The sequence below is a fragment of the Carassius carassius genome, chromosome 14 (genome assembly GCF_963082965.1).
Source record: "Carassius carassius chromosome 14, fCarCar2.1, whole genome shotgun sequence".
Lineage (NCBI taxonomy): Eukaryota > Metazoa > Chordata > Actinopteri > Cypriniformes > Cyprinidae > Carassius > Carassius carassius.
In genome coordinates this window covers 25552238-25575025 of record NC_081768.1, presented here as the reverse complement: position 1 = coordinate 25575025, position 22788 = coordinate 25552238, and the positions used below count along the sequence as shown (strand labels likewise).

At 40.1% G+C, this 22788-nt stretch overlaps 1 protein-coding gene across 2 annotated transcripts in view; it reads right to left on the bottom strand.

The window, feature by feature from the left end:
* meis1b (Meis homeobox 1 b) overlaps positions 1 to 22788 on the bottom strand; it is a 62654-nt gene that overhangs the window by 5091 nt on the left and 34775 nt on the right. For both annotated transcript variants that reach the window (XM_059566771.1, XM_059566772.1), the window contains exons 9-10: positions 13809 to 13885; positions 844 to 906 (exon numbers count right to left, since the gene is read on the bottom strand). In XM_059566771.1, the coding sequence (XP_059422754.1) occupies positions 844 to 906; positions 13809 to 13885 (140 nt within the window). The remainder of the gene's footprint in view (positions 1 to 843; positions 907 to 13808; positions 13886 to 22788) is intronic.

The following is a 22788-nucleotide window of genomic DNA, read 5'->3' as shown; positions in this document are numbered from 1 at the left end:
CTTTTAATTAAGTTTAAGTCACAGGAGAAACATCATCTGTTAACACACATGCAGACTTAGGCATTTCACACAGTTTCTTTGGGTTTCATGAGAGATAAAACACTTGACAGAACATGCCCAATGAAGCTTAAGTACTGGAAACAAAGAGCTAAGCCAATATTCTGTAATACAGGAAACATTTTTAGACAACCCCCAAAAATTAAGGAAAACCAAAGTTATCTTTTTTTTTTCTCCCCCACACAAACTAATTGAGATGTACTTACCGTGAGTTCACACTTGTCAAAGTGTGTGTTTGTGTGTGTTGAGAGTTATTTGGTCAAAAACAACAGCTCATACCCAATGAATGCCTTTGAACTTTACTGAGTCTTTAATGTTAACATGCCCCCTGAACCCTATAACAGGTAATAAAATTTACAGCAGTCCAACAACAAGCCATGCACCAGGGGCACTGTTCGCTAACAGGAAGATTGAGCTGGAAGGCAAATATGGCCACTTAAATAAAATAAAACCTAAAGTGAATAAAGAAGATTCATATCCTCTGTACTTGACCGAACAACTCTACACTGTTCTCCAGTATTCTAAGTTGGATAGAGAAGATCCAGTTGTAGTTATTGTTTCAATACTTTAATCCATCGTACGTGTTTGCTCGCTTCCCTTCGTCACTGGGTTATATAGTGCCCAAGTCAGCGTGATTAGTGCTTTGGGTTAATTGGATGGATTTTAGTGGTCAATCATTGCTGACATCCAGGCTGGGCTAAGTATTTACCGGCAGGTGGGCCTCCGGGTGCATGGCTTGCAGGGGGCTTTCGCCTGCGGGACTTGAATACAGAAACTATGGGGGACTTGCCTGCTCGGTTGGACTGGTCGATCATGGGCTGCACTATTCTTCTTCTTGCATTAATGAACCTGTGAAAAAAAAAAAAAACAATGCAACATATCACTGAAAAGTCACTGGAGTTTTTGCTATCTTTTTCTGTAAACACAGTCACGTCCAAGCCTGCTGCTGTCCAGATCAGCCCAGATAGCTAATCAGAGGGGTAATTGAGGGATTTTTTTCTCTAATCCTCTAGTACTCCAGTGGGAGTGTCGGAGAGTTGTTCCATAAAACAGAAATGTTCACAAAGCTTACGACTTGTACAAACTTGTGCTAGCTTAATATATATTTCCTACTAAGCGAAGTACACAATAGCACTTTGAAGAAAGTGGTGTTTTCCTTTATTTATGCAGTTCTTTTTTAACAACTTTATTTTAAACCACTGGACCATTCAAACCCTGATGCCAGATGTAAGGCAGTTGATATGAAACACAGGAATTAATGTGTTTAGGAAATGTTTTCTAATAGAAAAGTGTTGCATTATCAAAGAACACAAGTACAAGCCATGTTTTCTTTTTCATTCTGTCTCCCTAGAGGGAGAATAATGAAACTAGGGGTTCAGTTAGGAGACCCCCCCCCCACCCCCGCCAAAAAGAACAGGCTGCTCTGCAATTCTGCATATTGTGCATAACATTTGTGACAAAAACATATTTGGCCCCTGTAGCTTCTGACCCCCAGCCTCTTTGCACCATACATCGGAGTATTCTGGCCTTGTTTTGCCTAAATCCCTTCTAGTGACCCTGTGACCCTGGTCACCTCCAGGAGACTATGCTCAGGGGTTCCAACTTGATTTACGTCCTCCTGCTGTTACCACAGTTGGACACTTCCATTTCATCCTTTGAGGGGGGAATTAGTAGACTTTTAAGGAAACAATAGCCCGCTACTCTTTTCAGGCTGAGAAAAGCAAGGGAGGAGAGCTTAGGGTGGAGTGAAAGAGCGAGAGATAAAGAGAAAGAGCAGGACTAACAGACAAAGAAATGTTCACATAGGCATCTGTTAAACTTCTTCTCTATTAATTATAAAAACGGATTGTTTCACCTCTAAATTTTCACTGTGTTTAGGTCATTGGAAAATGCATAATTAACTTTATCACTATAGATATAATTAATATTTACAATGTAATTATTATTATTATATAAATTATTATTTATTATATAAATTATATTTTATTTTTACAATATTTAAGTGAGCCATCCAACCATACCATGATAAATGAGATGTTTACCCATGGTAATATTACTGTAATAGATTGTCTCTCATGGTTTAAAACTTGATTTTTTTTTTTTTTTTACATTTATTTTACCAGAGATCAAAATCTTTCTCATATCACCAATATCACTCTACGACATCACCAAAAAGTAAAAAAAAAAAAAAAAAAATCAGGGGAGGAATGTACTGAGATGGCAGTGCACCATCAAATGAGAGAATGTCTGGAGTTTTATCACCAGCAGTGGGCTGGAGAGCAGGGGGAGTCTCAGGCTAGGCATTCCATTTACTGCCTTCATCTCAGGCTGGGGTCAAAGGGGGGGCACTGTTGTCTATCTGCTGACCTCTGCCGTTTGGATTTTCCTCCCTCGCTCACTCACTCTCCCTATGTTTTTTTTCCGCTGGCTTTTTTTTAAATTGTGGAAATGGCTGTTTTTTTTTCTTTTTTTTCTTTTTAAAGGTATCTTAAGCTTCCTCTCTCATTCATTCTTATATCTAAGGCCAGATGCACCAAAAGCTGGAACAAAGGACAAGTGCTACACAATACCAGGCAGGGGGATGGAGAGGTGGTTAGGGTGAGGGAGGGGGTTTAGGAGTGTGAGGAAAAAGAGAAAGAATGGTCATGCTCTGTTCTGTGAGCCAGGCGGACGCCCTGGCGCTGACGGTTAAGAAGGCAATCAAAAGGAGCAGAGAACCATACGGGCCAGGCTAAAGCTGGAGCCTCCATTAGAAGTAAAAGTTCACCTTTACGCGACCTCTCCACGCTATAGGACTGCGTTTATGGCCTGTTCAGTTTCTACTTCCCATAGGCACACAATGAAGCCAACTATTCAGCCCAGCTTGGGACAATGGGGGGCTATTTTAAAGCAAAACGCCACTAGTGGCACCTCCAAAGTAGAGTAAAAAGAGGAGGGTTAAAAATACACAGCTTTACTAAAAGGATGAGAAAAAAAGACTGAAATGCGAGTTTATGAGCCAAATGAACCTGGACAGAGGCTTGGTTTTTCTCATTCTGTTAGCGCATGTTTCGTAAAATGTTGGATCGCTATTGCTCATTCCCGCTTTTACAAACAGTCGATCTGATCTCTGTCGGGTCTGCCAGGGCCTCTGCTAATATCCCACTCTCATTACAAACACACAGGTGTAGCACAAACGGCACGTGAAATGGCCAATTAAAAGCAAGAAATTGTCTTTTCCATCAGCTGCCTTTGTTGCGTGACCAATTAGGGAATAATTTAATAAGCATTGCTGGAAAGATTCAGATTGAAGATACAAAAGGTTATATTTCAGTATGTCTATCTAAATGCATATGAAGTACATCATTTTTCAAAGAAATGCCCCCTTCGTTTGCTCGTTCCCTCTCTCTCATATGTAAACTGTGTGAGGGGGCGCATGCATGACTACGAAGGACCAAATTCACTCATGAAATCGCATTTCAACACACTCAGCTACATTTACATGTATATTAAAAACCCACAAACAGGCATATCAGTAATACCGATGGAATAGAATGATCTGATGATTTGGATCTGCATCTGTGGCTCTACAGGAATCTTCAGCAAAAATATGCATTAAATAAAAAGATATAAAAGATGTTGTGGTTTTAAGATAATTAACAGTTCAAATTATCGATTTAGTCATTGTGTTAACTCTGTGTTGGGATGTAACTGGCAAAAAATAGCTACATACTACAGTTTAGTAGTGTGACAATAGCTCAAATGTTTTCAAAACATTGTAGTTTTCCAGTTACAAGTTGCTTTGTGACAATGCTACATAGTCGTTTTCAATGTTGCACTAGATTGTGCACACACATCAAACTAAGTAATATTCAGTGATATCCACTGATTTGGTCCATCTAAAATAAATAAATAAATATTTGAGTCCCCTCTGTGACATTTTTGGTATTTTTTTAATATCTATATATTTATGTGTGTGTGTGTGTGTGTGTGTGTGTGTGTCATAAGGTCGTTTTTTGGCCAGTGCATCGTGTGCATCGTGCATCGCGATATATATATATATATATATATATATATATATATATATATATATATATATATATATATACACTACAGACCAAAGGTTTGGAAACATTACTATTTTAATGTTTTTGAAAGAAGTTTCTTCTGCTCATCAAGCCTGCATTTATTTGATCAAAAATACAGAAAAAAATGTAATATTGTGATATATTATTACAATTGAAAATAATTGTTTTTAAATTTATTATACTTTAAATGATCATTTATTTCTGTGATGCAAAGCTGAATTTTAAAGATCATTATCACATGATCCTTTAAAAATTATTCTAATATGATGATTCATTATCAAAGTTGGAAACAGTTCTGCTGCTTAAAATTTTTAGAACATGTGATACTTTTTTAGGATACTTTGATGAATAAAAATTAAAAAAAAAAAAAAAAGAAGCAATGTTTTTAAAATATAAATATTTTGTAATAACAATATACACTACTGGTCAGTAATTTGGGGTCAGTCATTTTTTTTTCTTTCTTTTTTTTTTATAAAATCAATACTTTTATTCAGCAAGGATGTGTTAAATTGATAAAAAGTGATAGTAAAGAAAATATATTATTAGAATATATATTATTAGAACTTTTTTTTGAATAAATGCAGTTCTTTTTAATCTTTTATTCATCAAATATTTTAGACAGCAGAACTGTTTCCAACACTCATAATAAATCAGAAAATTGGAATGATTTCTAAATGATCATGTGATAGAGTAATGGCTGGAGTAATGATGCTGAAAATCAGCTTTGCATCACAGGAATAAATAAATTTTTTAAAGTTTATTTTAATAGAAACTATTATTTTAAGTTGTAATTATTTCACAATATTACAGTTTTTTCTGTATTTTTGATCAAATAAATGCAGGATTGATGAGTTGAAGAAACTTCTTTCAAAAACATTAAAAATAGTAATGTTTCCAATCTTTTGGTCTGTACTGTATATATATATATATATATATATATATATATATATATATATATATATATATATAAATAAATGATATGATATTGGTTTGAGACTGAGAGTATTTTATTTAGTGAAGAACTTTGCAGCAGTATTTTATTTCTTATTCTTTTTTTATTTTATATATATTTTATTAAAAAGTATTTTTAAAAAATACAAATTGTAAACAAATTGTTAAAAAAAATTATAGTAATAAACAACCTGCAGTTTAATGTTTGCATTTCTTTCCCTTACTGTACCGAAAATGAACCGAACCGTGACTTTAAAACCGAGGTACGTACCGAACCGTGATTTTTGCGTACCGTTACACCCCTAATATATATATATATTCAAATATGAATAAAATTATTTCATAAAAGCTTATGTTCATTACGAAACATTAGTGTGCTTTCTGGTTTTTGGCCATGAATTTATAGGTAAAATTTAATGCTGTCACCCTAATTGAGATTCAGAAATGCTCATTCAGATTCATTGAGTTTTTGTGCCAATTTTAAATTATATAAATTAAATTATACTTAAAAAATACATTCTTATATTGGATCATCAAATAGTAAAATAAGATTATTTTCCTAATTAGCTACAATGTAGTTTGTTTTGTAAGCTTGTAATGTAAATAACTACTTTTTCAAAATTATAGCTCAACTGTAGTTTAACAATTTCAAATAATGTGTAGCTTGTATCTTGGCAAACTAAATATTTTTTAAGTAGCTTCCCCCATACCGGTTAACATGATAACTGCTATAATTCAACTAGCTAATCACACAATAAGACCCCTCTGGTGAAACCAACTTTATTATCAGTATCTGCTCTGGAGATCCATTTACTTAAGTAATTAGTAATTCACATGTTGGCATGCCTCAAGGCAAATTTCATAAATACGAACATCTCATCTCAACCTTAAGTCATAAAATTCCACCCTGGCTCTTTCCAAGTCAATCTGGGGTCAATCGCTATGGTCTGCCTGTGCTTAAATAAACTAGTCCAGCTGTTTGCTGCACAAATTCCATTTACACTGTTGTCTCCCCCCAATTCACCCGCTCGAACTCACTCGCACACACTTATATATATTTACATATATTTACACACTTCTTTTAATCAGCATAGTAACCCAGGCCTGGATGAGTGACGTTAACCTGTTCCATAGCATGAGACAGACAAGGGGGAATGAGAGATGCAAACACCCGTTTGCATCTCTTACCTCAGACAATTCCATTCAGCCACATCACACCCCTCTTCCTCCCCTCGCACTGCATATTCCTGCCTTTCTCACCCTTTCGTTATGTTCTTAATAACATCGCCTCCCCCTCAGCCCCTCCGCTGCTTATAGACTGGCCTGCGTTGGTGGAATCCCATAAGTAGAACCAACTCTACTGGGTCTAGGAAAGCAGGAGCCATGAATGCGAACTAGTTGTTAGTACAGTGATGTCATTCTTCTTTAGACACTTAGGCCAAATCCCAATTCTACCCCATAGCCCTTCCCATTTCCCCTGTCTCAATTCTCTTTTGGTTGGAGGGGTAAGGGTAGGGGAAGGGCTAGACAGCCCTTCAAATTAAGATTTTTCAGGACCACACTTCAAACTATCACAGGGGTATGAATTATCTCGGCAACATGGCTGTCTCGGTGAACAAAAAGACACATAAATGTAAGTATGATGATTTGTGATGGCATAGTAGTGGTGTCCCAATTGTTAAAGGATTATTTTCACCGCTACCCTTTGACACTCCGTTTCAAGGGACAAGGGGAAGGGGTATGTGGAGGGGTAGGGGAATAAGGGGTATAAAATAAGGATTGGGCCTTACAGCTCATCTGAGGTGTGGTGCTAGAAAACCACAGAAACACGGGCATGTGTCTTGACATATTTGCAGATTTTGCTGTAGTTCCTTACACCAGCTAATCCCAAACTTGGTGGCTTTCAGGGTCCTTGCATGCAACTGTGAGATCTGTAAAGTTATCTTCATGCCAAACACTAATTTGGGGAATTCAATCTCACATTTAAATCTAGTCATCATCCCGAAAACTTTGCCGTGTGTATGTGGCCAGAGATTCCCAGACTTTACCAGGATTGCCTGGTACACTCTAGCAAGGCAAAACAGCTTGCCCAAAGAAAACACACGAGATGTAAAGGGGGCTTTAGGGGAAGTCTCAAGTTAGGGTTGGCCTACTGCACCAGCCCCCCTCCAACAGAGGCTGACCATTAATTCAGCAAACTCACCTTGGTGCACCCCCACAAGCTCCTCTCACCAAACAAAGTCGAAACCTTTTCCATTAACAGGGCTGTGAAGCCCACTCTAAAGCCGCTTTTAAAGAGTGGGGCCGCGGCCTGGGGGCTAAGGAACACATTTTATAAACACATAGCCGGTCTGTGAGAAGGAGAGAGGGGTGTAGCAGAGATTGTTATGAGTTGCTCAAAAGATCAACGCAGCCAGGAAGACATATGCAGACTTCAGACCAGAAAACCTCCAGCTTTAGGCAAGAGAAGACCATTGCTGTGATCAACCCCTGTAGCAGCATTCAAACGAACAACGAAAAACAAAGCAGAGTGCAACTGCTGCGATGAGCTGGACATGTTTCAGAGACGGTTCCCCACTCCTCTGGAGTCGGGGACTATGAGGTCATTCTTGGCATGAACATGGCCTGCCTGTTCTCCTCTAATTCCCCACCCAGCCCAGAGAGAGCAAATGAAATAGAGCAATAATACATCAGAGAGGGAGGACACCATCATATGCCCACTTGTATGAACCACCCTCCATTCCATGCTGTCGTCTATCTCTGAGGGCTCTTAGTGCAGCCTGATGACAGAGGCAAATGCACTGCCTCTCTGTCTGGGCAAACATGCAAACTAACAGCCGCACAGTGTTGGGACGTCAACTGGCAGCCGTGTGTGTGGCAGCACATGGCACATTAAAGAGGAAATTACATCACGGCGGCAGGTTTAATGGGGCCTCCGCCTAGCTGTCACTGTGGTGGTCTCTTCCGGGTGCTGTAGAGCTCATGCTGGCACCACCAGTTCTATTAACACACAAACGTAATCTCTGACTGGCATTACTAACCACACACCAGGGACCAGGAATTTTCCTGAGTAAAAAAAAAAATTATATATATATATTTACTTTACCACCTGATGGTGCAGTAATTTGAATAACCAGTAGACACCATAAATGAAAGCTTAATATTTGTGGTCTGACAAGTTTAGTCACTTTGCTGCTTCAACTTCCCCTACAAAAACTATGATGGCACCATGTTGATTTCAAATTGGGTATTCTGTTATATACAGTACCATGGCACTTTTTGATTCATGCACCATTATATTTAATAGTTAAGTGTTGCCATGATTTAAAAAAAAAAAATGTTTCCAACCAATGACAGTATAAATATATTTTGTATATTTATACTTGTGTTATACGTAGAGAATGCATATAATGAAGTGTTACTCGCTCTACTGTGTATATTTTTGTGGTTGTTGTTGGAGGGGTGAAGTTCAACGTGACCTTGCAATCACTGTACTGCTAAAAGCTCATTAGCTAATCAGTGGTCGGCTCGCTAATCAGCGGTCCAATCTGTTCCTAGATTTATAAACATAACCAATATGCTCTAGTGCCGATCCACCCTCCGTCTGTCATGTTCACATTCCCCCACAAAAGAGAGGATAAAAAAAGTAGAGAAAAGAAGAAAAAATGTAGGCAGTGCCTGGAGCCGGTTGTGATGTAAGACAGAGGGGGAGAAGAGGGGGGTGCACCCTTGTATGGTTCACAGACTCTGTACGAATGCATGCATACACACACACACACACATATACATATCCTATGACAACTTACTGCCAAAGAGCAATCCATGCACATATATCTCCACATACAGAGATGCATTCTCTCCGAAACAAAGAAACTATTTTAACTGCGCTGGTCTCGTTTACACTTACGCGCATACATGCACACACATCCCAACACACATTACAAAGGACTTCACATGACTGAACGCACACACATGCATGCACACAAGCACACACACACACACACAGAACCACTCCAACTTGTCTGCTGTTGACACAACACAGAGTTCAGGTCTGAGCAAGTGTTGAAATTCCAGTACGGCAGAATTGTTAAACACTTGAGAACAGACTGAGCCCAACTGTGCAGAAAGGCAAACAATCCCTATATCAATCCAGCTTCATGGAGCTGAGCTCTCCACTATGTCTCCATCTCCGCCTGATGTAGCAGGGGATTTTGAGGGTGTAGGTAGGGCAGCATGCCTGTGTCTCACTGGTGTAAATATGTCTTTTGTTTGGCGGTTTGACCCCAGGGTGTGTTGGTATTTTGTTGAAAGGCCATGGATATTCACGCTAAAGCACCTTGACAGGAAGGCTGTGTGAAGGCCGCTCCGGGACATGGGCTATGGCTCATCTCACCCAGACCTGCTTGCATCCTTTGGGCCCGTGTTGCGTACACACACACACTCACATATCACATAAGTACGCATGCTCAGCTTAAGCAAGTAAGTTGTCAGTGTACACTACATCTAGAATTATGGATTTAGTAAACACACACAATCCAAAGAAAATTTTTTACTTCCTAGATGTTGCTCTGTGATAGACTTAATGGAGTTCCTTGCTAAGTATAAATTTGTCTTGAAAATAAACTTTAATCTTTGCTGTCAAGCAAGTCTCCATTTGCTTTCCATTTAAATCTCATCATGTTGTAGGAGAAACAACTGATATACCACACAGATCTCATTTGTGATTTTGCTTACATATAGGTAAAACTGCCTATCCAAGATACCTAATGGGTCAGGGGTCACATTTTCCCCCAAGCTATGAGAACGTTGCCAGATACTCCACACGAAGAGCACATAGAGCAATCATCCAGAGCTTTTCTTGAACAAGTTTCAACTTCTCTTGACTTGGGCGGGCTTGGCTGTCAGATAAGTGAAGCATGCCAGTCATCCAGTTCTCTCTGTTTATTTTTTTGCTCTCACTACTTTTTTCTCTCAGGCACAGAAACCTGACCCAGGGTTTGTGGACGCTGTCTCTCTAAAGTAGCCCCGCCACACTTCACTCCATGCTTTTAAGACGTTCATAAAAGCCGCCTTATTGACAAAACAATCCATCCCTAAGGTTTAAACAGCATCTTTAAATGGATTATTAAATTCTGTCAGGAAGGGAAGAACAGGCAACAGGTGAAACCCGATGACCCGCCCATTGATTTTACATCACTGATCTTTATGGAGTGTTCTGAGAATGACTTCTCTTATCATCAAAGGCTAAAACTTAGAGTTTCTCTCTACACCTTTCCTTTTTCTTACTCTATCATAATTTCATGGAAAGTTTTGCATTTGTATGTCGAACAACTGACTGTGCCTTTACATCATTATGGGGTTATACATAATCCCTATCAAAGCTCTGACATCTCCCTCCAAAAATAAATCCCACAGTCGATGCCTCCTCGATGCCACATTCGCTTACCGCATCTTAGGCTGTCTCTGTGTGCTCATGCATGTCCACGGATGCGTATGCGTCTGTGCTCATGTGTGCGTAAGGGTGCCCATGAAGGTGTGACTAAGTGTACGTCTATTGCATATCATCCAGATTTGAAGAATAGTTTTCAGACACTCTCAATGCATGTTGACTAAACAACGCACACACCCATGTCGGTCGATTGTTAAAATTTAGATCCAGATTTTCAGCAGTCCCTCATGTTATGTAAGCGCCAATAATTCATAAGTGATCCACACCCCACGCGGCCTTTAGCATTTTTTATTTAATCCCCAGCCTGCAGATTCTCAGAGTCCTCATCAATAATGGAAACATACATGTGTGTTAACAAGTCTATGAGAGCAGGGCTTAAGGAAGCCATCATTTTCAGTTGATCTCTTGTTTAGCTCCATCTGTTAGCTGTTTGTTTGATGTCACATTGTGGTTTCCACATGTTCACCCTGAAGTCCTATAATCAACAAATTTTTGTTCAGAGATATGGCTAAATGATATGGACTTGCATGCTAAGCAAATTAAATCTATATGCTTACATGCTAGAGTGGAATGCTGGAATTTATCTTGTAAATCTTGCATGAGTATTGTATGTTGGAAATAAGCTGTATTGGCCCGGTGCTTTGATAAATAGAATCACAGAATCATAGAATAAATAGTCTGATAAATGAATCACAGCTAGGGAAATTGCCTCTAAAAATCAGCAGGTCAGGAGGTAACATCACCAGGGGTTGCCATGGAGACACCCAATGGTGAGCTTCCTGCTAAGCACAACCACAGGCCTATGAAACGACAGATCCTATTCTTTAACCTCTAATGTGCTGAGCGTCTCTCTCCATCTGTTTTCATATACACTTTCCATGTCATCTGCACCCTTACACACATATCCGAACACATCCACACTGATGCACACAATCTGAGAGAAGGCTGCAAGATCCCAGCATGCAGGGTTTAGCAGCTAATACCGCTTAAATTGACCACCTCTGGCTCATCGCTTACACACTTGCTCAGACAAGTGCTCTTTCTCCCACATCCACACACACAGGCAACGTGACTATTCTTCCAACATACACCAACCCTGCTACACAATGATTCGGCCCAGTAGCCGAATGCTGGGGTAGGACAGGATAGTGTGTGAAGTAATTGCCTGTGTTTTCTCTGCTAACTAATATGGATGAAAGATTGATCTCCCATGGGTTGTTGTGAGGTCACAGATATTGATAACCCCAACAAGATTCCCTTGTGTCCGTCAGCCTGCATCCCACCGATAGGCCACTTTTGTAAATGAATCCTCATTCTTAGTCACCATTTGTCTCCAGGGTACCGAACTGAACAATGGTAAGGATTATGTTGTCAGAAATTACATTTTGTGTAATGGGTTTTAATACATCTCCCATCTCTCTCACTCTCCTAACATCTGGTGTACATAGCAAGGGATTGGTTGTTAATAACCTTGAAAAGCCTGATGGAATAACAATGTTATGTAATCAGGGTACAAAGGTATCTTGCATTACAGTTAAATGTGATATGTTTAGCGATGCATTTTGTAAAAATAATGATTGATAGCATAATTTCTAATGAGTATTAAAAATATATAGTACCACCAACAAGTATTATAGTACAAACAACTTTCAGATGGGCATTCCATAGCACTATCCACAGCAGCTACATTAGACTGTGCCCATTCTAAAAACCAGTTTCTACATTAATTGCAACTGCCACGTACAAATGACAAAGATGCTTAAGTTAAATTTTTCAGTTGTAAAAACACTTTCAATGTACGCATACGTGTTTTCTCGTTCTGTAAAAATGGCTATGCATATATGTGTTAGTCTCTTTTGCTTTTCTCTTGTAACTTAAACTAGTTTAATGTTTCATATTTGGCTATTTGGACGATTAGGCAACTGATTGCGTTTATGAAGTAATTCATAATTTGTGATTTCTAGTTTGTTTCAGAATGCGTTTTTTAAAGCAACTCTCCCATCTTATGCTAGGAGTGCTTAGATCAAGGCCGGTTCATTCAACAAAATGGATTAGGGCATGTAATCAGATCCTTGGCAATATCAATTCCTGACACTTAAGCCCTATTCGGACAGGGTTAGTTTAACATAGGGACGTGGGGTAAAGCAATTTTTATCAGAGCTTCTCGGTGATTTTAGTCCCGTCCAAATGCTCCATGTCAGTAATCATTACCTTCTGTAAAAAGGTCCGGAGAAATTACCTCAGGTAATACTAGTCCCGTGCGAATAGACCATCTGAAAATAAACACGGTAGTATTTCGTCATTTCCTGTAATTTTGCGCGTTTTTTTAAATATGGAAGCGCTTGAAGAAGCATTCACTTGCTTTCTAGGCGGTGGAACAAATATATGGCAAACCTCAAGTTTATCCTGCATACGATGACACAGACCATTAAAGAAAACAGTTTCGCGATTTTTGGATGGCGCCATGTTGCGTGTTTGCACGTGAAATCAGGAAGCAACGTAATGTCCACGTGACGACGAGGGAGGTGACTACGCTGCGTAATCGTGTTACCCCTCCCACTTCTGACTGTTTTACTGAGACTTTCTAATCCAGTCCGAATAGGACATCAATATTACAGACGTCCTGTGGTAAAGTTACATTACTCCATCTACCCCCTTAAAACTAATCCCGTCCGAATAGGGCTTTAGAGAACAAGAGCAGAGTGAGTTTGCGAACAAAATTTGATGTGAGTATCTGGCAAGAAGAAATATGTGGTGAAGGTTGTTCTTTGTGTTCTTACATCAAACGTTCCGTTCTTTGTTAGTTTTCACCTCCCCACTCCCCATCTCAGGCCATTCATTAGACACGGCTAATAACAGTAAGTATGTGCTGATAGCCATCTCTGGTAACAAACACACCCCTGTGAAGGTTTTGTCAAACTTTACGGAACTTTTAATAGGGGAAATGAAGAAAATAAATAGCCGTTTAGGCTGAGACAGACATTGAGTCCCGTGTCACAGTGAGCATGGGACAGACAGGTTTTGAGAGAGGCGTAAGAGTAGCTGTTCTCACAGGGATTCATATTTGAATGAGTGAACAAAAAATTAAAAAGTCTGAAAAATCCTGGCGGCAATATCCCTTTGGGTGAATTGATTTAAAGGGAGATGAGGCGATAAGTGGGAGAACGATGGGATGGGCGAGCGAAAGCGGGGGTAGGGGAGTGTATTAATTCAAATCATTAAGAACCGCTTGCCAGGGGCGAAGCTATTGATTGCATGTACACACAAGAGTACAATTGACTTACCAGTTGTTCACTTGTAGTATAGTAAGCCCGGTGTCTTGTGCCAGTTGCTTTTTCTGTTCTTCTGAAGGGTATGGGTGCTAATAAAAGAGAGAGAGGAAAAAACAACAGGAAATTACATGAGAAATAAATCAATTAATGAGCAGTGAGAGAAAGGTCTGAGGTACAGAAGGGAGACATTGCTCACACATTTGTGTAGAAAAGTGGCGAAGCAGCTGTTAATTAGTGTGAAAAAGTGAGGTGTGTCTCTTTCTTAGAGTCATTAATGGAATATGAAATTGTGTAATTAATGGCAGCGAAAAAGGCAAGCCAATTATAAAGTTAAGTGAAGTGTGGGAACAGAAACAGTAATTAGAGTGCTGGGCCGTGCAACCCCACTGAAATGTATTCTAGTCATCTTGCTGCCATGAATACATGATAGAGACTGGATATTTGAAGCCTTGTGTGAAATACAGACCACAAATCTGTGTATACCTCTTCCTTTTTTTAATCATTGTGAGGTTACCATCATTCTAGATGATTAGCCAGTTAGCTAAAAGGTAACAACATGGGTGATACTAAAGTAAGGTGAACAGTTATCAATACAGCTAAGTTAAGAACTTGATTTGTGCTGATCCAGCTGTTTGAATAAAGGTGAGTTGAGATTTGCTTGATTTATACTAGTCTATTGAGTCTAAACAATGTGCTGTTCATGAAAAAGACAAGACAGTCTGTGTTGAGGCCCCTGCTGAGCATGTAAAATGGGAGGTACATTGTGCAAAGATGTTTACACCACATTTATACCTAGTGAGAGAGAGAGAACCCTGTGTTTTGGTCTTAAAGCACAGCAATAACCCCTCTACCATTCTGTGGTACAATATTTTCATATAATGCTTTGTTAACAAAATAAGTTGACCTAGACACCTCCAGTATTGTGGATGGCACAGTGCACTGTTTGTCTCACTGTGCTAACAGGTTCAGACCTTCTAAGGCCATTACCAAACCTTGCAAAATCTGATAGGGATTAACAGAGACAGAGGCTCTAACTTGGCGTTGGGCTACAAATCAACCAAAGTGACAACAGATTGCTGATTAACACAGAAGTTAGCAAATCACTATGGCAAATTGAATGTTTTCTACTAGTCCTCAAACCATAGCGAGTCAACATCCTTGACACAGCAGCAAAGTAAATAGGAGCCAAGCATGTCACAGGGAAAGGGCACTTATGAATATAGTTGACTTTTACTTATGTGATTTAACGTATGGCATTGCAAAGGATGACACTGGCAACTGTGATTCTGATTCACCCTTTCAGAGGTATAATAAGAACAAGGCTTCCAAATGAAGAAACAGAAATGTAAAAATGGTTGGCGCCATGGGTTGTCTGGTCTTTTTTCGAGCAATAATAAATTGGAATGTCTTTCATGTTGCTGAATGCATGTTTATTTACTGGTACTGCCAGAGAAAGCGAGCTGTTTTCCTGTCGCTCAATCATTTTCATGTGATCCAATTGTAGGTAATTGGAACAAACTGTGGATAATTTCATGCAGAAAGTTATAATTGTAGTGTCGCCTGCAGCCTTTTTTTTTTTTTTGCCTTATCATATGTTTCCAGTGTCCATCGTAGTAAACCACAAAGATGAGGTTTGTGTGAAACCAGGGCCAAGACTGGAAATGTGAGAAAACAACATTCCAGCCTCTCTCACTGTCATCTGATCAGTGATAATTGCTGATAGCAGGCCTTTGAGCATCAAAAATTTAATTCCAACCATAATCATAAAATCAATGTATAAGTCCAACATCATATTTATGTCATCCCTGCCCTGCCCTGTTCTGTACTTCACCAAATCATCACAGAAAGAACAGTGGTGATGCTCAACTTTACAAATGAACTGTGGAGGTAAAAAATTACATTGAGTGTGGCATGAAGGCTAGTCAGCCCTGTAGTGAAGTGAACATGTCTGGGCAAAAGTATCAGAGGCCTCATGACTTTTAAGGGGAAAGCTTTGCCAAAGGCTATGTGACAGCACAACCACTGACTTTTGCTGCTGGCTTACAAAGAATGACTCTATCTCTGGGCCGCTGCAATTCCAGGTATGAGAACTGGGACCGGATTAGATTCACACATCGTTGTATTCTGCTCACTACCTCTCCTACACAAAATATTTTAAGGACAGCAGGTTAAATTCTAGCTTGGTTACACTCAGATAACATGATTTGAAACATGAAACATGAAACAAGAAATTATCTTTTCGCCAGATCATTTGCATACAAGATTCTTTAGCAATCCGCTATTTTGAAACTATCTCTTCTACAGCTATGTTTTGTCAGTCATTACATGGTCTTAACTTGTGAAGGAATGGGTAACTAAGAGATTCATTAAAATTAAATATAGAATGCATTGTACTGGCTTTGCTTTCAAGAAAAGAAGTGGGAGGAGGACTGTCATCTAAGGCAACTTGTTAGACAACTTTACATAATGAAATGTTACAACAATGCACAATGGGGTGGAGAAAATGAACAGTCAAGTTTCAGCTCAACTTAAATGTAACCTAATCCCGTCCTAACTTCTCATTAAATCCTAGAAACCCCACACAAAGACCTGTTCTGTGATTGACAGGTGGCTCAGACAGTGAGCATTTAGCAGTACCCAAACAGGATTCCTGTACAAACGCCAACTGGGTCAAGCTCTTCCGCCCACAGCATCGTACGTGCCTTAGCTTTGTTGTCAAAATGACCTCAAGGTAGCCACACCTGTATTTGAGCAGAATGGGGCAGCAGTGACTGAAGCCCCATTTACACTTATTACTTGTCATATCCGGAAAACATCCAGATATGATTTATTCACTTTTAATTAATAACTGCTCATACAAAAGCCTGTCTGTTAACTTAAGCCCTACCTTTTTCAGTTTATATGTAAATTGTCCAGTGTCTGTCTATTTGAAGTCATGACAGGTGATAGATAAATTATATGGCTAAAATAACTGGGTTATTATTTTTGTTGTTGTTTTGGACCTTACTGTATGTGAAATGCATACATTTGTAGAATGACCTTTTTTCCCCACATTCTTTACAAATGTTCTTCCATTCTGTCTCTTTGAACAATGTTCTCACATCTTTTCCATCCTGGTAATACTGATGTATTTCATGAAAGTGGATATGTTCAGAAACCATTTTTTTTCTTTGTCTGGTTCTCCAAACACCAAATTATCCCTATGTGTCAAAACAGTGTGATTTAGATTCTGGTTTACTGAGAGAAACCAACAGATTGTATAATAGTCAGAGTGGGACTGAGTATTTTTTTTAATTTTTTTTAATCGTCTTTGGCAGCAGTACTGGGTGAGAATTGTTTTCTCATGCTTTAGTGATGCTTTAGTGAGAAAGCAATAATACTGCCTAAAGAACAGATGGAAAATTTCAACGCATCCTCCCTGTTTCCTTTCGCCTATCTTAATGATACGTCTTGTCCAAATATACTACTCCTTTCATCAGAATTTCCAGCCTCTTTTGCACTGGTGGATACCAAGCCAACAATGTCCTCCCCATGCTTAGTTCTTCATCATGTATCTTATCTGTGTGTGTGTTTGTCTGTGTCTAGCAGTGAATCAACAATAGTCCCTCCCAGTCATCCTACACAGCCCCCTCAGACAGGGAATGGCAGGGAAGAGCGTAGAGTCCGTGTCCTATCGGCGAGATAAGAGAGGTGAACAGCTCTCTCCCATTTTCTCATGTTCTCTCTGAGCCCAAGACTGCTGCTCAAAATCGAAATCAGACTTTCCCCCCAACCCTTGGTTGACTCTGCTCTCTTTACCTCCAATTCTAAGCAATGGACGAGAACGCTGTTTTGAATACAGCCAAGATATGAGGAGTCAAGTGGTGTCAGGAGACCTTTCCATGGGAGAGGGTAGAATTCCAGTATTTACTGCACTGTACCCTGAAAGCTGAGAGGTATAACCCAGACTATGAGAGCAGAAACATGAGAGGTGTGTACTCTTGATCTTTATGTCTTTGTCGGGAGAGTTGTGTATGTAGAACAGGGAGGAGGAGGTCTGGATGAGCTCCAGCTGCGCTCCTTATCAGGTCCTGAGACAGGACTCTCTGGTTCACTGTGAGGGTAGAACTATTTTGGAAGTACCTTTCATCTCTGTGTTTTCTTGATCATTTTGCTTCCTCCGCAAAAAAAAGCCAGAATCCCAGCAGTATTTCTTTACCCGTCAACTCCCATGCTTGGCTAGGGCCACATACTGAACACATCCTCCCCCCATCGCTGTGGACACGTCTTTTTGTGTTCCATTTAACCAGTTAATTACGATCAGCCACAACCCCCTCTCCCCCACTCCGCTGCCTTCATTACCCACATTACCGTTATTATCGCTATGTTCTATTTAAGGGAACATTTCTTTCTATCCTGTGTGATTTGGATTAAAGAAGCTTTCCACACAAGATTAACTTAATAAAATAAGTGTTCACACAGAAAAAGAGTGGGGAGGCATGGCACAAAAATGAGGCATGCCCTATGAGTCGCAGAACACGGGAATTAATCTCCATCTGACAATGCCTCCACTGTGTGCCTGTCTCACTATGCAACATGCTGTCCAAATAGTAAATACATCACAAGGGCAACTCTGGTCAACAGGTCCTTTCAAGGTGAGTATGTATGGGTTAATTTCAGCTAGATTTCCTACTGCTGCCTCGGTTCCATATTCCTTGTGGCTAATCCCCATGGAAGCCAAGATGCCCCTGAGGAATGCCTGAGGCTTGATCCAGGGGCCATTTTGGCTAAGGTGTCTACTGAGTATCATTTCAACATCCCATCTCAGAACCAGCCACTGTACGCGTGGGCTGCGTCCACCACTCTTCCATGGCTTGGCCCTTGAGAAAACAGGATTAGGTCTGAAGTTTAGTGCTCCACCTACTCCAGCTCTGCTAGCATTAACTGCACCAGAGTCAAGTCTTCAGGCCTTCCTCAGATAGGGCCACCTACATCATTCAGCCCAAATCTTAGGGTGGGGGAGGAAGGATTACCCTTGATATTTGGCAATGAGCATTATTGTCACCAGAAAATCATGCACTCGTTGTCTTCATCAGTAAAACGCACATGAAAGAAATAATTGCCGCTTTGTTGGAAATGTATTTATTATCAGAGAAAAGTGTTATTTCTCAAGAAAGCACAGTAAGTCTTGACTTCAGAGATATTTCTTGGCTGTGGAAAAGTTGAGACATTTCAAATTCCTTTTTGTGTACGTGGCATAAACATAAAGTTTTGTCCTTCATTAAGAAAAACAAAACATGATTCATATGGAAAACTGAAGACAGAGAGAGAGAAAAAAAGCAAAGCTTCTGTAACCCAATTTCTTCCTAAGACTGATTCACCAATGAAGCAACAACAAAAGAGGGAGAAAGGTATTAGATTTAGGAAACAACTGGAGGCCAGGGCTTAAGATGCCCTGGCGGAGTTTGTGACTGGCTGGCTCACAGAAAATGGGAGTGCTTCTTTGGGACTGCCACTAAGTTTGTAGCGAGCTAAGTCAACACAAAGCCGGCACATGAATTATTCAAACGCAGCATTTTTAGAAATCCTTGTACTACAACAAGCTAAAGCTGTGGAATTTCACCCATGGAAGTTTTTTTTTTTTTTTTGCCATTTAATCTCTACTTCTGATAAAAGAAGATATGTTTAATTTGTTTTCCAGCTTTTTAACTAGTTATTCTGTTTAAAAAAACAAAAAAACAAAAAAACAAAAAACATTTTTTTGTTGGTTTAGGGAAGAGGGTGTAACACAAGTGCTTTTGGGTAAGCAATAGGCACTTTCGGTTTGGAGGCAGCTAAGGACAGAATGTAAGTCTAAAATTAAAGGATGGGTGTGGGCTGGAATACAAATCAGATCTATCCATATCTGTGTAAACTTCCAGGCCCTCAATGTGCTAAATCAACATTATCAAATTTGAGCTAAGGGCTTTGCATTCAAAAATGCAAAGTGCAACAGGCAAAAGACAAAATAACACATATCTGGACACCCGGATTTGTAAGGCACTTCATTTGAAGACAGTGGCTGGTATTTGAATAGCTTTACATAGAGTAGAGCAGAGCTATATTTTTCATGGGGTGGCCTATAGCTTCAAGCGCCACCAGACACTGCAAAGAGGTAAGTCAGGTTCAGGCACTGATCTAAAGTCAGTCGCAGTAGGGTAAGCAGCCTCTTATTCGGTCTCATTACAGATCCCAGTGGAAGGGTGGGGAGTCTGTGTTTAAGGGGGATGCGTGTTGTTCCACACCTGCTGTTCACAGTCACACGGTAATAAGGGGGCCAGCCTGCAAAAACTGACTGGAGCTTGGTGGACTGCGGCTGATGAGCCCGGGCTAATTCAGGGGTGATTATGTAGTTTACTGGACCACTAAACCTCTTTAAGCTTGTAATTACAGCCTATTTGAGGAGGGAACATTCAAAAGCAATTCAGCTGCGCCGTGCCGTGCCACGCCGACCGCAGCTGGAGGTGGGTTGCCGGCATTCGGTGGGGGAGTCTAATATCTGCTGGGATGGGGATTTTAGCACAGTCATTCAGGTAGTATCATGGACAAAGAGGTACATGCCACCTCTGCCAGCCCTGTTCCTGAGAGCGCCTGCCAGTGGCTTTGCTTGACACACAAAATCAAAGCAGCTTGTGATCATTTAAAGCTGATAAAAACCCAAATGATTGTTTTAGTTATTGTCAAGAGTGCTGCCAGTGAAATGCAAAGCAGTGCTATTAATGCATGCTTCAGTACACAAGCTACTCCACCCTCCTGACTCCCAGTAGCCAAAACTGGGTTTGTTGAAGATACGGGCCGAGTGGCAGGAGGGGGAACTCCTGGTGCATTAAATGTTAAGAGAATCAGGTTACCATATTGCACCTTGACCAAGGAATCCTTTCCAATGCCTTTACTCTCAAGGAAATTATCCTTTAGCTAATTCCACTGAAATGCAATACTCAAAGGAAGCAATTTCGGAACTACAAAAAAATTCTAATAAGCTGTGCGATATTATTATGTTATTATCATAATTACCCTTTTGCCCTGGCCATTTTAATTAATGTTCAATGAAAGGCCTGAGGGGGAGGAGAAACGTGGTCACGGTTGGAAAAGCGTTAAAAGAAGCTAAAGGCATTTTACAATTGTTCCCTTATGTCATTTCACTGTCTCCATAAAATAAGGGCAGGGTGAAGTAAGGAAGAACACAGAAACGTATTTCTTCTCTTGCCATCTTGTTTTAGCTTCTCCTACCTCTTTCTCTCATTCTCTCTCTCTATCTCTCTTTCACTGAGCGGAAGATGGATCTTTCTCCATCGGTGCACAGCTTATACAAATCAATGACTTAATCTGTCGTAACAAACAAGTGAGCAGTGCCTTGCCTCTTTCTGGTTCCTTTTTCATCACAGCTAAAACACTCTGCTGATAACAGAATGAAGAATAAAAAGGCCCATGGACCAACACTCTCATCCTCTCTGTTAGTGACCTCACTTTCTATTAACATGTGAATCTAATCTGATGAAATGTGGTTCAAGACACACATTGCAGATTCATCACACAGAAGGGAGTGATCCCCTGGCTGCATGCAGCAATCTCCATGGGGATGACATGGATCAGCAGGTGCTCTCAATGCAACTCCCATGCAGCCATGCATCCCTTATTGCGACAGGAAACACCATACACTCAGCATGGCAGGAAAAGGTCAAGATTCACTATCGGAGCTAAATGGAGAGAATCCTATTCAATAGTTGAATATATGCCAGGTACTGGATAAAGTTAAGGCAAATAAGACAAATCTAAGAGGTTTTAAGTGTCTGAGACCATTTCCCCTTTGTTCATCGCCTTGGGAAATCAATGACAACAAAGACAACAGCACTTTAAAAGGGTCTTGGATTCAGTGCACAGGACATGCTAGCTCCATTAAACAATTTATGCACTTACGCATGATGGTATAAAATAATTGAATTTGTCTCCTCTCCAAGCCAGCACACTTAATGATACACTATAGACTATAAAATGCTTGCCCTCTCTTTTTTTCTCTTTCAGACCACTCCGCTTGGGAAAAAAATGGAATGGGAAAACGCTAAATAAAGCTGTATCAGTCTAGGTGTGTGTGATATTGATGCAGAAATGAGCTTGTGTGTTTTTATATATGTGTGTACCAGACATATTGCCAGACAATTATTCTTTTGATGCCCTGTGACTTCTTCACAAAGGGGGAAAAAGCCCCATCAAGAAGCCTGAGGGTAGTGCCTTTTCCTCCTGAAGAACTGTTTGTCCCCAGATGAAAAGCACAATCAGCTCAGAGCAGCACGCATGGCTGAGATTACAAGTAGGAGGAACCGAATTGATAAATTAGTTCAGCAAACGTGCAAACTGATTACCACGTCTTTGCTTCCATATAATCCATCAGGCATACACTGGCGAGCACATACACACAAACAGAGAGAGCCAAGAGTATCTGGGACAGACTGCTGGAGCTCTGCTCTGTGAGGGAATGCTTTTCAGTGGCTGTAAGTAAAAGGTATTGAGCTGCTGAATGCAGGCAGAAAGATTCCTGAGCACTGAAGATTACAGCATAGCTAGGGTAATTCAGCAAAGCCTGATCTAAATCAACACACGTAGCACCATCTAAAAACACCAATGGACCTTTATCATACCATAGCTAAACCCTGGCCAACTGGACACCTCTGATTAAGATGGATTACAGAACAGAGAATGCTGGACTGACACCCAAAGTTTCAAATTGGCAATGCTGTAGAATATAGACTTGCACAGACATCTAAACATTGTTGTCTCCACTGTCCTTATGTCACCTCTGGCTGTACCCTCTGCCATTCCCAGCATTGGTAGTTGTGGATCAAGCATCTACCATAATACCTGATTAACAGCCTCCCTAAATGCCCTAATTGTCCATCCCAGTGACAACTTAACTAACACTACTGTGGTCACCAACACTAGGTGCATAGTGGATATCTAAATGTAATGTACTACACTT